The sequence below is a fragment of the Nyctereutes procyonoides genome, unplaced genomic scaffold (assembly GCF_905146905.1).
Source record: "Nyctereutes procyonoides isolate TBG_1078 unplaced genomic scaffold, NYPRO_anot_genome, whole genome shotgun sequence".
Classification (NCBI taxonomy): Eukaryota; Metazoa; Chordata; class Mammalia; order Carnivora; family Canidae; genus Nyctereutes; species Nyctereutes procyonoides.
In genome coordinates this window covers 31,129,289-31,146,924 of record NW_026575120.1, presented here as the reverse complement: position 1 = coordinate 31,146,924, position 17,636 = coordinate 31,129,289, and the positions used below count along the sequence as shown (strand labels likewise).

General features: G+C 44.2%; 1 protein-coding gene across 5 annotated transcripts in view; it reads left to right on the top strand.

Annotated features, from left to right (window-relative positions):
• Positions 1-17,636, top strand: part of CALD1 (caldesmon 1) — a 189,071-nt gene that overhangs the window by 144,729 nt on the left and 26,706 nt on the right. For 3 of the 5 annotated variants that reach the window (XM_055334651.1, XM_055334652.1, XM_055334650.1), the window contains 4 exons: positions 2,724-2,870; positions 7,562-8,543; positions 9,873-9,947; positions 15,099-15,241. In XM_055334651.1, the coding sequence (XP_055190626.1) occupies positions 2,724-2,870; positions 7,562-8,543; positions 9,873-9,947; positions 15,099-15,241 (1,347 nt within the window). The remainder of the gene's footprint in view (positions 1-2,723; positions 2,871-7,561; positions 8,544-9,872; positions 9,948-15,098; positions 15,242-17,636) is intronic. The other 2 variants (XM_055334654.1, XM_055334653.1) reach the window with 1 other exon arrangement.

Below are 17,636 nucleotides of genomic sequence, written 5' to 3'. Positions count from 1 at the left end.
TTTTCCATTTTGAAAGAAAGATTAAATAAACGTGTGGTAATCGTGTGAAGGGTAAGCTGCTATGGGAGAAACCCAAAAGCTGAGCAACTACTGAGGCTCATGTAGGGAGTTTAAGAGTCGAAGAATTTCCACACATAGCAAGCATCTGGCATGGACAGAATTTCACTTATAAAGTCAAGTGGGCAGAGCCAGCAACTGGGCATGTTGTGATTCAAAATACCCTGGAAGTATTTTGGCTCCCTGTTTGTTTTTAACTTTGAAAAAAACATTAATGTGTTTCTTTATTAGTAGTAATAAAAGATCCTTAAAAATCTAGCTCTGATAACTGTGTATCCTAGGCAAGGAGCTATCAATGAAGAAAATCAAAACAAGAAGAGTTAGAAGAGACAGAGGAGTGAGTGGTCTGGTCTTCAGGCCAGCCCTCTGAGGAGAAATCCAAGGTGAAGAAATGTTGATAGGAGGCAAATCTAGTTGGACAGATGGGAGATTGAAGGCAGTAACTTCTCAAATTGTTCAAATATAGTGGGAAATTGAGGGTTCCACGTGAGATTCCATTTAGGGGAAGGTGGGGGATGGGGGAGTTGTTTTTAGCCTATGATGCCCCAGATGGAGCTTTTAGGTCTCTTGCTTGTTTTGGAAAAGAAAAGCCCCAAGTAGTAGCCAAGACCTCACGGCTGATCCAGAGATGTAGAAGAGCGAATTAAGCCTTTCTGTTTGATTAGCTTGGGAAGCAGTCATTAAGGACTCATTCTCCCTGCTGTGGTTAAAGCTGTCTACTGAGAAGTAAGCCAAAGGAATATTAGGCCAAGAATCTGAAGGCTAAAGCCAAACCACTGGGAAGGGCTTTTGACTGCAAATTACAATGTGATTGAATTTGAAAGGAACACTCGATTCATGTCGTGCTGTCCCCTCAAATTCAACCAGTCTAAAATTGAACTCATCTTTCCTCACAAAGCCCCTCCTCAACTGAACTTTGCTAATAACAACAAAGTATTGCACTGTAGAATGCCTTACCGTGACATGTCCAAGATTTCATTGGATCGTCATGCACTTATAGGCAAGGGACTTTAACTTAGGTTAAAGGGCTGCCAGCTAGGAAGAGAGCATTTCTAGAAATCAGGTTTACTGAGTCCTCCTCTAACGACATCACACCACCCTCCTCTCCATATCTGGTAGAAATAAACCAGTCAGTTTCACAGAATTACGGTGACATTTTATTTATATTGGCATTTGAGTATTGTACACCAGCAGATTTTAGTAAGGATGAAGTCAGATTTTCTCAAGTAACAAAGAGCAAACCAACCAGCCTTTGGGATTGTTGATCTTGTTTTGTATAGGTGAAAGACATGCGTAGCATTCTTATTATTGAAGTCAGAAGGCCGAAACAGATGAAATAAAGTCTGGATCTAAGCCTGAAAATGTCTAATTTGTAATCTAACACAAGCATCATCAGTTATAGCAGGTACCTATTGTTGGTACCAATTATACAGTTCTGCCGATTTATTTTCTTTTGTTAGTAAATTATTTTAGGCTTGTCATTATTAAAGAATTATAAGCATGAAATGTTCACATACCTGGATGTCGATTTGTGGACGTGTAAGGAACATCATGATAAAAGCACTTTAACTGCATAAAGTAAAAGGCAGGGCCACCGCACAATGCAGCATCATCCCAGTCCATGGCCGCACCAGGCTGGCTGGCCCAAGGCCAGGGGGCCAGCCAGCCCAGCCATGCGTCCTTGGCTCTCTGTATCTCAGTATGAGCTCCTCCTTCACAAGGAGCCAGGGTAACCATGCAGGTCATTTCCTCTTGAGTTTGGACATCTATAGTTCCCCACCTCCACTTCCTTATTTGGGAATAAGTATTAATGGAAATGTATGCAACATAGGGATAGTATAATTTTCCTAAATTGATACTTGCTTCAAACGAATCTACAAAAACTGAATAACACCTTTGTGTGCAAATCCCTCCATGCATCTTCTATGTACCTCAGCTCTTGGGTTTCTATCTATGATATACACCTGGGGCTACCATGGTGGGCCCAACGTGTGGGTGGTAAGATACCAGTGCATGTTGTAAAGGAAAGGAGGTGGCCTTACAGAGAGCCACACTCACTGACTTGGAAGCCCTTGTCTCAGTTGTCAATAGCACCCCCTCTCACCAGTGAAAAGGAACTGAAGGGAAAAAATAAAATCCAAGCCAACAAGGTATCGTATTCTCAATTTTAAGTAGCAGTTTGGGCTCATAAATGCCAAAATCTTGGATTGATGACTTGATCCTTTTCTGTCCTTTGTGACAAAGTCTACACAAATAATCCATACACCATGCTGAATCTTTTAAATACGTGTTTTGATTATTTTTTGGTCCAATGCTTTGATTTCTGCTTCTAAACCTTAACATGTCAATAATCAGGTTGGTTAAAGAAATCTAAAGATGCTAACCCACTGTCTCCTGCTTGTGTGTAGATTTTTTTTTTTTAGCTTCAGCTACTATTTGATCACTGTGAATTATCCTCTGTAGCTATTAGACTCGTGCTTTTCAGATACTTAAAAGTTTGAAAACTATTCAGACCAAGTCTTTATGGAATAAAAGGATCCATTTAGAACTCTCTGGTTTAGTCAGTGGTTGAGCTCAGGAAGGGTCTCCAGGCTTATCCTGCAAAGAAGCTGGTGAAAGTGGCCAGCAGCTGGCATGCTCAGGAGATTGTCCTTGTCGTATTGCAGGATCGCCTACCAGAGGAATGACGACGACGAGGAAGAGGCCGCCCGGGAACGGCGCCGCCGAGCCCGGCAGGAGAGGCTGCGGCAGAAGCAGGAGGAGGAATCCCTGGGGCAGGTGACTGACCAGGTGGAGGTGAATGCCCAAAACAGGTACCATCCTCTTCAGAATGGACAATTTCTAAGTTATTTCTCAGCCTGTCTAATGAAGGAAGTATGTTGGGTGAAGCGTTCCCTTCTCAGCCCAGCTCAACTCTCGATCCAATTAGTTCAGTCATGTGGTGGTCATTGTAGGTGCCTAATCAGATTGGACAGTCCAACTGATGGATAGATGGATGGATGGATTTTTATTTATTTTTTGGACAGCCAAACTGATTTAGATATTCAGACACCACTACTCCTTTCTCTCCCCCTTCTCATCCCTTCAACACACCCCACTTGAAGGTGTTCTATTTTATTTCATAGTCTAGTAATCTTTTTTATTTACTAAATATGATAGGTTATACCTTTAAATAAGGAAAACTGTATTCATTCTTTAGGTATTGTCATCTGTTTTGAACTGAAGATTTATTAGTTTAGTAGTCCTCTGTGCCTACCAGTAGCAAGTAAGACGTGAAAATTTTTAAAAGATTTTATTTAATTATTCATGAGACACACAGAAAGAGAGAGAGAGAGAGAGAGAGACAGGCAGAGGGAGAATCAGGCTCCATGCAGGGAGCCCGACATGGGACTCGATCCCAGATCTCCAGGATCAGGCCCCAGGCTGAAGGCAGACGCTTAACCACTGAGCCACCCAGGTGCTCAAGACTTGAATAATTAAAGTAGACATAAGTTACAAATGTCTATAGCCTCAATCAGTATTCTCTGATCACTACAATATTCGGCAAGGTTCAGAATCCTGCTTAATGTAATGTAATTATTCAAACAAGCTTTTGAGTTCAGTAGCACATTTTTTCCTCTTACAGGCCTTGGTAGTGAGCAGGACAGTTGAAAACCCTTACTAGGGTCAACTTCTTCAAAATGGGCTTTTATAAGTTCATACATGCAAGGGCATATAGTTCGTCATGCCACTTGGTAGTATATGTCACTTATATGCCCCAAGGTAGAAAACAGATGAGAATATTTTGGGGTGGGGATGGAGAAAAAAAACTAAGTTTTATTTGCAATTATGGATTGGCTAAATCTAATGAAACTACCACACAAGATCTCATGTGTGGTTTTGGCTTTAGTCTATTTTATTTTGTGTGGATTGGGAGGGCATTGCTGATAGTTCCTTTAAGTCAATCTAACGAGAAAATCTGGAGGAAAATGGTTCTGGCCTCTTTAACCTCAATATGAGTGAGTGGCTACACAGGTTTCTGAAAGTCTTGAAGATACTATCAGGCAGGATGAATTCAATAAGGAAAGCTATTGGTTAGATGGAGAAGTCAAGACCTTGTTTCTTGGGGAGTAGCTTCTAATTAGGGAGGAGGTATGGCAAAGGGCTTGTAGGTGTATACTCTGGCATTCACTAATCTGGCTCTGAATTCCAACTTGGCTTTTTCCTGTGTTTCTTCAGTTAAATGGAAATGAAAATTGTCTCTCTCTCTCTCTCTCTCAGGAATATTGTTAAATTTAAATGAGATCATATAGTTTCACTATATGAAACACAGTGCCTTGCACATAATAAGCACCTAATTTTAACTATTATCAGGAAAATCGTATCAGAGCCTTACAGAAGAGGCCTGCATAGTCATTACCGCCTTTTCTGTTTTTGAGCTGAAGGGGAAGGGAAAGGAAAAGTTTTAAAATGGCATTCTAAGGCCTTTTCTGAATCTGGTTATTAGGGAGTGATCAATAGCAGCTTAAAAGTCACTAGTAGTATTCTTGCTTTTAAATTCCTGCTCCTACATGGGTTTCTCTTCTTTTTTTTCCCATTTATTCTAGTTATTTCATGCTGTTGGTTGATTCACAAGTTCTTCTTTTTCAATAAAGCATATTCTTTTTTTAAAAAAAAAGATTTTATTTATTTGTTTGAGAGAGAGCATGAGCAGGAGTTGGGTTGAGGGGCAGAGAGAGAGGGAGAAGCAGCCTCTCCGCTGAACAGGGAGCCCAATGCAGGACCCCAGGATCATGACCTGAGCCAAAGGCAGATGCTTAACTGACTGAGCCACCCAGGTGCTCCTTCAGTAAAGCATAGTCAGATCTGAGAACATATCATTTGTCTCTGACATATTAATTACCCACAAGAAGAATTAGCATTCTTCTTGGGGCTGAACAACCCCAAGGGGTACTCAACTTCTACTGACAATCACTGTTGCAAAGGAAGATCCAGTAGAATCTCGTTTGCTGTTGTTGTTTTGAGAAGAGAGCATTGGGAGGGTAGTGCAGAGGGGGAGAGAGAGAATGTTAGGCAGGTTCCATGCTCAGCATAGAGCCCAAAGCAGGGCCAGTGGCACAACCCTGAGATCATGACCTGAGCCGAAATCAAGAGTCAGACGCATAACCTACTGAGCCACCCAGATGTCTCTATCTGTTGGTTTCGTCTGGCTAACACTTTGGAATTTGTGGAACCTTTTAAAAATTATTTTAATTCAGTTGATCCAAATTCCTTACATATAGACTTTTCTCCTTCAATTTTAAATTATTTGTATTTTTAGGGAAATTTAATACTTCTGTCAAATTCATTGAGGCAGTTCCTACAGCACCTACGGCAAAAGTTAAAGCCAAGAAAGCTTAAAATCTAACCTTTCCTCTACCATTTCTTATTGTTAAATGCGAAATGTTTTTCCAAAATTAAGTGAACTCGAACTTCAAATGGGCCCGGTTCAGGATGAACCATGAAATTTGATGGAGTTTCTAAACATTGCAAGACATATTTTTCCAACTCTGGTCACAGTTTCTGGTATCCCATGACTGGTGGTTTCCTTCCAGTGGGAGACCAACAGCCCTGGCTTTGAGCTAGAATAGTGAGTGAGGGGATAGATATGGTCCAGTTTAGTTTTTAGAGATTTTCTTTTCTTCTTTAATAAATATCAAATTTAACTATTCTTTGTCTACTATAGAGAAGGATAAGAGACCCTTCCTTCATGGAACTCTTGACAAAGTGCAGATGGTATACGTATTAGGGTAACATCACCTGCTCCAACAAGGAGTTCCAAACTTTAGTAATTTATTTTTTCTTATTTTCTTTTTTTTTTAAGACTTTATTTATTTATTCATGAGAGACACACAGAGAGAGAGGCAGAGACACAGGCAGAGGGAGAAGCAGGCTCCATGCAGGGAGCCTGATGTGGGACTCGATCCTAGGACTCCGGGATCATGCCCTGGGCTGAAGGCAGATGCTCAGCCGCTAAGCCAGCCAGGCATCCCCAAACTTTAGTAATTTAATGCAGCAACACAAACGAGCCCAAAGTGGGTATTTTTGAGTAGTAGATAGAACTGAGTAGTAGAGAGAACTGGTCACCTACTTTCTTCTTGTGACTCTGTCAAATCCTGGGGCTTTGAAATTTTCTGATCTAGTCAGCAGACAGAAATAGTAATGGTAGAGAATGCACTTCTGATCCTTTTTTTTTTTTAACAATTTTATTTATTTATTCATGAGAGACACAGGGAAAATGGCAGACACAGGCAGAGGGAGAAGCAGGCTCCCTGCAGGGAGCCCGATGCAGGACTCGATCCCAGGACCATGGGACATTTCTCTGAGCTGAAAGCAGGTGCTTAGCCACTAAGCCACCCAGGTGTCCCTGCACTTCTGCTTCTGAATTGTGTTGGTATAGAGCATCACTTCTGCTCACATTCTGTTGGAAATTACTGGACATATGGCTCTCCCTAGGTACAAGGAAGAAGGGAAGGTAGGAAATATAATCCTTGATGGCCAATTACTTCCCTGGGGCTGTGGAAGGAGGAGCACCAATTGTGATGGACGGCTAGACGTCTGTGCCACGAGGGTCACCGACCTAAGGACAGCATCCCCACACCAGGATGTACACGTGCTTCCTTTCCCAGAGCCTTGCACCCCACAGATCCAGCTCAGGAATTCTAGGTGATGTGGCGACAGGTAGAAATACTCTATGATAATAGAGGCATTCACTCATTACTCAGTTTGATCCTTATCTTCCTTTGAGTCACCCAAGAAGCAGATTCTGAAACAAAAAGATGCAAGCAGGGACGCCTGGGTGGCTCAGTGGTTGAGCGCCTGCCTTTGGCCCAGGGCGTGACCCCTGGGGTCCCGGGATCGAGTCCCACATCAGGGTCCCTGCATGGAGCCTGCTTCTCCCTCTGCCTGTGTCTCTGCCTCTCTCTCTGTCTCTGTCTCTTATGAATAAATAAATAAAGCCTAAGAAAAAAAAAAAGGATGTAAGCACAAGTGGTTCATCTGTGAACGGTTCCCAGGGGCACACGGGGGCATCTCGGGACTCGAAGGGTGGAAGGGATAGCCACCCAAGAAAGATCTCGTGGCCACCGCTGGACTCCGGGGCTTGCTCCTACCCCGGGGGGTGCTCAGAGACCCAGCGGGCGCGGGCACCTCAGAGTTACCCAACTCCAAAGACCGAGGGGGCCGAGGTATATATACACTAATGCTCCCCCCTTTTGTTTGACGGTTGCTCCCAAGAGGCCTTAACCCCCAAAGCACTTCTGGCCTGTGGGGATGATGCCAGTGGCCAGAGAAAGACGGAGGACCAAGGCCTGTGGGGGGGGGGCTGCCGAGAGCCAGGCGGGCCCCCGATGGTGGTAATGGGGTGCTGGCCTGGGGGGGCAGGGGACCCCATCCTCCCAGCCTGCGCCCCTGGGCACACCAGGCCAGGCGATCCGGCGGGCGCGCTGATCAGCCCACTGTCCTTGGTGTCGTTTGTGTTGTGCAGTGTGGCCGACGAGGAGGGGAAGAGCGGCGCGACACCCGCTCCGGTGGAGGGCGACGACGAGGCCGCGCTGCTGGAGCGCCTGGCCCGGCGGGAGGAGAGGCGCCAGAAGCGGCTGCAGGAGGCCCTGGAGCGGCAGAGGGAGCTGGACCCCACGGTGACAGTGACAGACGCCAGCGCGTCGCCGGCCAGCAGAAGGCTGCAGAACAACGCGGCCCCCGGCGAGGAGAAGAGCGAGCGTGGCCAGGAGGGGTACGCCGTCGCGGGGCTCCAGGTGGCCGCCAAGCCCCAGCAGAAGAACGACTGCAGGGACACGGAGGAGAAGCAGCAGGAGGAAGAGGAAGAAGGGAAGGCGGAGGAGGAGGAGGAGGAGGAGGAGAAGGCAAAGCCAGGGAGCCGGGAGGAGAATCAGGTAGAGGCGGCGGCGGCAGGTGCAGGCCCCGAGGCAGCGGCCCTGCGCTGGGGAACCGGGCAGCGCGCTGCAGAGGAGCCTGGACCCGAGGAGCGGGGGGCGCGGGGTCCAGCCGAGGCCGCGGCCAGGCTGGAGGAGGAAGAAGGGGAGACCACGAAGGCCGAGCAGGAGCGCAGGGAGGCGGCCGAGCAAGCCGAGCGGGAAGCCGAGGAAAGAGCAGCTGAGCAAGAGAGGGCGAGGAGGGAAGCGGCGGAGAGGGAGAGGGAGAAGGAGAGGGAGAAGGAGAAGGAGAGGGAGAGGGAGAGGGAGAGGGAGAGGGAGAGGGAGAGGGAGAGGGAGAGGGTTGCGGAGCAAGAGAGAAAGGCGGCCGAGGAGAGGCAGCGGGCCGAGGCCAAGGACAAGGAGAACGCTAAGCTAGAAGAGCAGAAACTTCGGCAGCTGGAAGAGCACAGAAGTGAGATGCAAGAGAAAAAGCGCAAAGGGGAAAAGGTAGAGGAGAAACTAGAAGGGAGACGGGGAAAAGAAAAGACAGCACCAGAAGATAAGCCCCAGACAGCTGTGCAAAAGAAACAGGTACAGTACACATTTTGCACCAACTGTGTGATGCCTGTGACTTACGAGAAATGTAATGCACATCAGATTTGGGAGCGAGGCATGTTCCTGCAGCGCCCCCCCCCCCCCGCCCCCGTGCTTGCTGGTCTGGCAAGCTGTTCATTTTTCTCGGTGGTAGCGATATGCAAGCAGGAAGCAATCAGTGCCATCAGTCCGTCGATGGCTAAGTATTCAATCACCCAAATTTACTGGGACAGCCAGAGAGAAATTATTTGCTCTGTGCTTGCTTGTTATGAATACCGGAAAAATGAACTGACCCAAAGATGATAAACCTGGAGGTGCTGTGTGGACCTAGAATTCTGCGCCTGCATCTACATTCATTCCTTTTAACAACTGCCCTCTATCATAGGTCTGCATGAGGCAAGAGGACCAGAGCTCTTCCCCTTATCCATGTGTTTGGCACTTAATTAACAATTATAAAAACTGGGGAGGGAAAAAAGATATAAAGACTCATGATCAGAAATTTCACCTTAAGAAGGCAAAAATAACCCCCTCAGTATCAGCTGGTAATAAAGGAGGGGAAGAAGCTGGTGTGGAGCTTTCATTAAGTATGTCAAAACCATGATTTGCCATCATGTAGACCTGAGCTTAATGTAGACTTGCAGAAAGCCGTTCATGGCAGGGGCGGGGGGGGGGGGGGCATCAATTTATAACTGACTGGTAATTAATAGCATACATTTTGCTGTTTTTTTACCATCAGGATGACACAAACAAATTCATGTAGCCTGAGAAGGTGAAAGGGGGGCGGAGGGAGATGTTTGCAGCTGTGAAAGATTTTTTTTTTTTTCTGTCTGCAAGCCTACATTAAAACACTCTACCTAACCACTACCTGCATCCCTACCTCCACAAAAAAAAAAAAAAAAAAGGAAGAAAGAAAGAGATGCTTGCATATTTACCTTTGCAGAGAGAACTCTCTATCACTAAGTCTGCATTGTGCCGAATTTGTCTTTCACTCTTGCTTGTTCCAAGGGGCTCATGAGCACAGCTATATTTGAGACAATCAGAAACAAAATGCACCAGACCACACATGAGGTTTGCAAACATGCGCAAGGACTACCACGTCACGCTAGATTTCAGGGAGCATGATGGCAGGCACATGAGAAAAAAAAATGTGGTGGAAAGAAACTATCCCACGTTGCTGTTTAGAATCACTGACACTGAGAGTTATGTGAGCACTGAGTCAGCAGCATCCTAAGCCACATGCAAAGTGACCTGAGCACCCTCTCACTCTTGTAAGCTAGAAAGGGCTTCTTTTAAATGAGTGACCTTGCCACTCTTGAAAATAAAAAGGAAGAAGAAAAGGGGGCCAAAGCACAAGCTCAGAGAGAAAAGTCCCAAGAAGACAAGCCTGCCTTCAAAAAAGAGGTAAATATTATTGAGAAATGGCCTAATCATAAAGCAACAGAGAGTAGTGTTCCATGACATTTCAGGTCTGCTGATCTCAAAATTATGACCTCTGATCCAGTGTTTTTCAAGCCCTGACTTGATTTCGTGATTCATTGAATGGTGAGATCAACTTAGAGCACCTCGAAGGTAGTTAAGTGTGCCAATGGGCATTTTAGAACACAAAATCGAATAGAAAATATCAGAGGGCATTGGAAGCTGTATTACAGTGTGCTGGAAATTGTCTTTCTTGCTGTGGGTCACAGAAAGCTTGAAAAACACTGATCAATTTTTCCCGCTTTCTCCTCTTCTAACTGCTTTTTTTTTTCTCCTTGAGCCACCCTACTTTCATTTCAATTGTGGAAATTGTCCCAACTGGCTTTGATGAATGATTTAACTTTCCAAAGGAAAAACACTCCCCTACATCTCAGTAGAAAATTCGATGAACTGAAGATGGTATTTGGTTTTCAAAAGAAAAGTTTGGCCAAGGGTTCTGCATTGCATTTCTGAGGCACACACAGGAGCTGGTGCCAAGGTGTTTGAGTGTAGGTAAGTAAGCGAGTCAGTGGAGCCGGGGCAGCTGCAGAGAGAGTGTCATTACGCCCCACATACTCAAAACACCACATCAGAAGGCCAGGCCTCACTTTAACCATTGTGCTTACGTGAGCCCCCATGTAATCCTAAAAGTTGTGACGATGTCTCATAAGTTCAGAGTGCGTACACATGGCAAAACTAAATTATCAAAGGTAGGAAGGAGGATTCGGATGCCTTTGCCCACGGGAGTGCGTCAGAGCTGCTGAGGGCCAGCTAGAATCCTGCTGCCCTTCTCTGCCCATGATGGGACATATCAAGACACAGAAAAATCCGTATTTAGAAAATTAGATAGGGATCCCTGGGTGGCGCAGTGGTTTGGCGCCTGCCTTTGGCCCAGAGCGCGATCCTGGAGACCCAGGATCGAATCCCACGTCAGGCTCCCGGTGCATGGAGCCTGCTTCTCCCTCTGCCTGTGTCTCTGCCTCTCTCTCTCTCTCTCTCTCTGTGACTATCATAAATAAAAAAAAAAAAAAATTAAAAAAAATTAGATAACCAGAGGAAGCAGGGGGGATGATTAGTTTCTTAAATACCTTTTCCTAAGATTCACAGGAAGAAAAAAAAAAGCAAGAACCCTAGATCATGTTCTATTTACTTTAAGACGGATGGGCCTTCCTGTTTCTCATAGAACCTGAGGGGGTGTGGGAGTAAAGACCGAATGCCAACACCACTCATCTAAAGGAAGGTGGGAGCGTGGGTGCTAAGAACTAGAAAGCTGAATTTGGCTCGAGTGAGCAGCAACCAAGGAAATGGTTGAACATGTTGGGATGCACTGTTCTTGTTTCTTAGCAGAAGAACCCCTACAGATTCATCTATGAAATACGAAAAGTTACTGGGAGCTAAACTCAAACAGAAATGTCCCACTTGGGCTCTTGTGTGAAGCTGGTGTTTCGTGGTGAAGGTCTTTATGGAAGGAAGAGGACGTGAGGTCGGGATAGGGATGACGTTCACGTGGAGATGGGGAAGCTGAAAGAACACTGTCTGGGTTCTGTATTTATAATTTAATTGGCTTCCCTAAGATGTGACTTGTTTTTAATGACAGAAACATTCCCTGTCTATATTAGTGCCCGTGAGCCGGAAAGGGCTCTCATGAACGGTCACCCTAAAGCATCCTCTGCCTCTTTTCAGAGAAGGCCCCGGTCCAGCAGTGTGGGTGGGACAATGATCTCAGACCAGCCCCCTTCCCAGCTCACTCTACACTCCGTCCTAGAGTCCCAAAACTTTGGGCCTCTTTTGTACACAAGGCCAGATGAGCCACTCAACCTAGCTAAAAAAAAAAAAAAAAAAAAAAAAAATCTAGCATTCCCGCTTTGACATTTCATCTGTAAATTACTAGTTGAATTACTAGATTTCCCCCCTCCAGCTAGTTGTGTGGTTACTTTATGTAAACAACTTCGAATCCTATTTTACATGATTTCTCCATTTCACTCTCCTCCTTTCTTTCTTTTTTTTTTTTTTTTAACCTTTTTGTTAAAAAACAACAACAGAAAATTTCCTTTCAAGGAGCTATGCTGGATTGGTCAACCGCAAGTAAACACCAGCATCACAGTGAGACTTCTTCAAGAAGACATTTCCAGAAGTCACTCCCATACCTCAGAAAAAACTCAGTTCTCCCCTGCAGCCCTGCGGTTTTAACTGTTTGTGGCGCTGGATCACAGAACGTCACCAACCTTGACACTTAGCTTTCTTTTTCTCTTCTCCACTTAGAAAATGCCTCTTGTTAGGTTCTTCTCCCTAGCTTTTTATTCTTTTCCTGGCCTCTGACAGAAAACCTATTTCCGGGAGAACTGTTCATATGATATTGAAACTGATATTCATACCAGGTACCACACTTTCCCAAACATGGGCATGCATATAAATCACCTGGAATCTTAGAGAGGCAGAATCTGACTCGGTGGGTGTGGGGGTGGAGTCTGGGCTTACTGACGAGGCCCTCTTGTTTGCAGAGCCAACTTACAGGGGCAAAGACCATGTGGTAGGCATTGGACCCAGAAAAGGAATTTGAGGTTTCTGAGCCTTAACAAAAATGACTCAAATCTAATCTGAAATATTGTAACTTGCACTAGTTCTTGTCATTTTCCTGAAATCGGGTGATGCAGAGCATTTATCTACAGACTTCCAGCTCAGTCTTTTTGACTTGCTCACTTGATCTTTTGGGTGTCTCTCTGGCACAAGGGCATGTCACTTGAATCCCCTCACCCCCACCATACACCCACGTGTTATCCCACTGGATGTCCCAAATATCCAGAGTTTTATCCACATGTCACATTTGACCAGGGCACCTCATAGGCTAATATTTTCTGAATGTGAAGCACATGAACTCTTCAGGATACTTAGCTATTTATGCACCCATCGGCACAGATTTTCTTCATGATAACATTCTGACCTAGTCAAATACTTTTCCCTCAGAATCTCATGAGTTCAGGTTGAATCTATTACTATTTTCCTTAAAATTTAAAGGCACTAAGGAATGAGTTTGTTTGTTTACTGCAAGTAAACACAAACCTCACGATGAGACTTCTTCAAGAAGACATTTCCAGAAGTCACTCCCAGACCTCAGAAAAATACTTTCTAAGAAAGTCTTCCAAAGAGCGTATAAGCATACCATCCTCGGCAACTTTTGCCAGTAAAGCAGAGCTTGAAAAAAAGAGGAGGGGAGATTTTTCTTGTCTTAGACATGGATTGTTTCACAAATCTACTTTATACACATTTTTGGTCAATAAATCAGATAAGGCATTTAGGGAGAATGGAAATATCTCTGACTCCAAAATAGGAGAAATGAGTTAAAGGGACTGTCTCTGCATAGTGCTTCCCAATCCATGAAATTTGACTAAGAATGTGTTTTGGGGGTTCCCTGAAATGGGACTCTCCTTCCCCCCAAATTTGCATCCCCAGATACTTCTGAACCAGGACATATAAACTCCAGTCCCTGGAATCTGGGGCAATATCCAGCAGCGATAGGTCAGGATGAAAACAGGCATTGCCTCCTCCTGCCTGCCCAATGAACGTTGACTTTCTGTTGGGCAAGAACAGCCACTGGGGAGCTGCAATCAAGCTGTAGGACAAGCCAAAGTGTCCCTCTCTTCTCTTTAGCCTTTCATGGCAAATCAGGAGCCAAGAAGGAAATGGCAGGATGAGGGATTAGGAAGGAATCCTCTGGTCCAGCCTCTCTTACAGATGTAGAGCCAACATCCCAGAGAAATTAGGTGACTTCATTTTAGCCAGTTTGTTGACAATACTAGAACAAAAACTCAGGTTTCCTCTCAGATGAAGCTCTCAGAGAGAATGGTAAAACAACAGCTGCCTTTTTCAGCATGTCCAAGGGACAGCCTTTGAGAAAGATTAAAGTCTTAACTAATTAGAGCAACATGGTAGTCCATCTGTGGTAATTTACTCAAATACCATCCAAAGAAGACAGTCAGGCAAAGGACTACTCCAGGCTCATCAGTAAAGAGAAAAAAAAATGTACTGTGCTTAGTAAGGCATGCACTTTAGCAGTAAGTGTTCAGAGGGTATCAGAGGAATAGCTGGAAAGAGGTGAGCAATCAGGTAAGGGGAGGCCATCCTGGGCAGCCCCTGAAAGCCCAAGTACTTAAGCCTATCCTTCCTCTGTTGCTTGCTCTAGAACGTTAGTGTCTTGTCATGGTTGTCTTGAAATGATCAGTAATGAGCGAGACTCTCCTGTTTTCACACTCATACTTTAAGAATGGGTGAGCTGATACAGGTAATCTCAACCCCCTATCAAGCTATGTAAGTTCGCTTTACTTGGAAATAACGTGTCTCACTGTGAGGATCTTGTAACACAAAATTCATAAAAATTAAAGCTAACACCCACTCTCCATATATCATCTCCCTCTGTCCCCCCAACAGTCACAAAACCACTTCTGGTTTCCTATTCCATTTGAACTGTAGTGGTTTAGATGACTACAAACATGGTCCCACAAATCTGAGTCGTCTCCCTAAAGGTAGGGTTATTATGTCTTCTATCCTCAGGACCCTAGTTACTCCTTTGATTAAAATACAAGGGTGGGCTTCCTCTGTCACCTGTCAAAATTGGCTTGGCAGATCTGGTAGGTTTCCCCTTCTTTTCCTCAACACGTCTGTGTCCTTTTCAAAGACTCAGTCTTCAACCAAGAAAAATACCTGTCCAACCAACCTGGCTATTCTCCCATCAATGCCACACTAATGATAACTCTTTTCAGTGGGAACTACAAAGAGCGACCTTCCATGAAATTTCCAGTGCATAATAGTTTCCAAACAGTAACACCTCCACTGCTCTTGAAAATAAAACCCCAGTGAAATCAGGGATGATCTTGACTTCCTAAAATTGTGGTCGAGGTCTTTGCACAGAGACTAGAGGACCATAGCTCAAGCTCTAAGAATTTCCTCTGAGCCCAGCTCTACGACATCATTCTCCAGTGGTTTGTTTTACTTCTGAGTTTTCTGACTTCCTAATAATTCTGGGTCTTTTTCGTTGATACCAACCAAAACCTAATAGGATTTTTATCGTTATGTTTCTTCCTGCTGTGTACCGTTGGTCAGATCAAAGATGAGAAAATTAAAAAGGACAAAGAACCAAAAGAAGTGAAGAGCTTCTTGGATGGAAAGAAAGGATTTCCAGAAGCAAAGTCACAGAATGGAGAATTCATGACCCACAAACTTAAACACACCGAGAATACTTTCAGGTAAGAAGCAGAGACAACTTAACAATGACTGTGTCCACTTGTGAAGAAAAAATAATAATTAGCCTCCCTCTCCTGTGCCTCCAGACAGCAACGTGCTAAACGGGCAACATATTTCTGTTGTGAAGTCATTGGCCATTGTCTTAGAGATACTCAGTCAGCAAGTCAGACTATCATCACTAACATAAGACCAGCAGTCATTGCTCAGACAAGGTTTAATCTGCTTTTCCCATCATGTAGCAAAGCAGATCATGCTTAGGATCCATGTTTTTGTTCCCTGACTTAATATGTTCCTGTAAGATCAGTTTGTTACATAAGAGATGCTTGTTGGTACCATATTCAAAAATATATTTTTTTAAAGATTATAAATAAATGTTGCTTAAAACTGACATTGCCCTGTGGCCAAACACTTGGGACATGTAGTTTAAACTAAGTTAATTAGATCTCTTTAACACAGGACTTTGAGAACACTTGATGTTAATTTGCATTGGGAACCTCAAAGAGGTAGGCATAGGGCATAGCACTAGTGCTCTATTTAATACCCTTTGGAGACTCCTCCTTTTTTTAAAAAAAATTATTTATTTATTCATGAGAGACACAGAGAGAGAAGCAGAGACATAGACAGAGGGAGAAGCAGGCTCCCTGTGGGGAGCCCAATGCAGCACTCGATCCTGGGAGCCCAGGATCACCCCCTGAACCAAAGGCTCAGTCCTGAGCCACCCAGGCGCCCCTTGGAGAACACACTTGAGGCGCCCCTTGGAGAACACACTTGCATAGCTTCAGCTTCCCCTTCTCACCCCGCCATCCCCCATCATGTTGAATATCTGGACAAGTGATTTTCAGACAGATAGATAGGTACATGCAGATAAATCCTTATTTCTAGAGACAGTGAATACGGAGAGCTCCCCACCAGTTCTGTAGAAGGACTCAAGTTACAGAAGCCTGCCGTGGACACCTGGCTACATGATTCTTTGTGCCCCACTCCTACAAGATACACCCCCTTCAACCACTGGTGCCAAATTCCTACCTCTGTTATGACACTGGGTGCTGTGCCAGATGTCCTGGAAGAGTCTTGGGTCCCTGAAAGGAGGGTTCCCATGGGTTGTTTTGGCAGCAGTCTTGCCTCTAGACCTTGTTTTTCTGAACAGTTCAAATAAAGTCCACAAGCAAGTATTGTGTAGAAGTTGAACATATTCCTTACACCAAAGCCTTTGTAGCATTCAGAAGCAAGCAGAACTACTAGGGCTCTGCTCCTCTAAGCAGGCTAGAGTGGGGAAATATAATTGCCCCCAAACAATTTTTCTACACAAAAACTTGAGCAGAAAGGTAGTCACATTTATCCAAGGGAGAGCCTAAGGGAGTAAAAGTGTACAGAAAATGCCTCAGTAAACTGATGAAAGAGGATGTGAAGAACCTATAGATGTTACTTGGCATTGGCAAGAAAGTAGACTTTAAGTAGAACATCAGGAGTTTATTAAGAATTCATAGAAAATCTAGAAATCGAGTTGATTCCAGCTGAGTCCAAAGCTTGCCGAAGTGCCAGTAGTTTAATATTTCAAAGTCCTCGAACAGTGTCAGGTTCATGAAAAGTATCCAATGAATATTGCCTAACGATATCACTGTCTTATTATTTGATTGTTTAAAATATGTTTTGTGGTTTGAGTGTATTTTTTGTTAAGAAAAATAATGTTTTTTTTTTAAAGAATCTGTCAGTAGAAAGAAATTTAGTTAACAATTAGCAAACTTGCCAACCAGCTTTAGTCAAAACTCACATTAATAATTAACATGCCCATTGTGTGGAAATCCAGGGAGCTGGGAATTCAAAGAGAAAAATCACAAGGATGGCAACAGGTGTAGCGCTGAGAATTCTTAAATGTGACCTTGGCCCAAATTTTTCCATCTTTGGGCAGAAAAAAAATGACAGCAGCCACCATATCATTAGCTTTTGTTTAGCTGCCAACATAGATTAGTTTTAATTTCAATTCGAAGTTGATGCCAGTGGAAGTGGAGATGCCTGGGTTTGCTGTATGAACTTATAAAGCAAGCAGCTTTGTAGTAGGAGCCTCTATTAGAATAGCCAAGTGCCTATTAGCCTAACTGCAAACAAACTGTGTTCATGGTGAAAGGTCTGCTTGTTCATCTAGACTCACACCTAAGGAAGCCAAGGATAGAGGAGAGACCTGGAAAAATTTCCATGTTCATGGCACCATAGTGCTGAGGGTATACCGGTACCTCCGAGTAGAGATGACAAGGACAAAACTCTTGCTACTGTTTCGAGCATAGCTCATGTTTGATTTAATTACTGCCCCCTTTGATAGTTTTGTTTTCTGTGATTAGTTTTCTCTAAAACATGACATTAAAAAAAAAATCTCAACTCAATGAGCAAGGCATAGAAAAA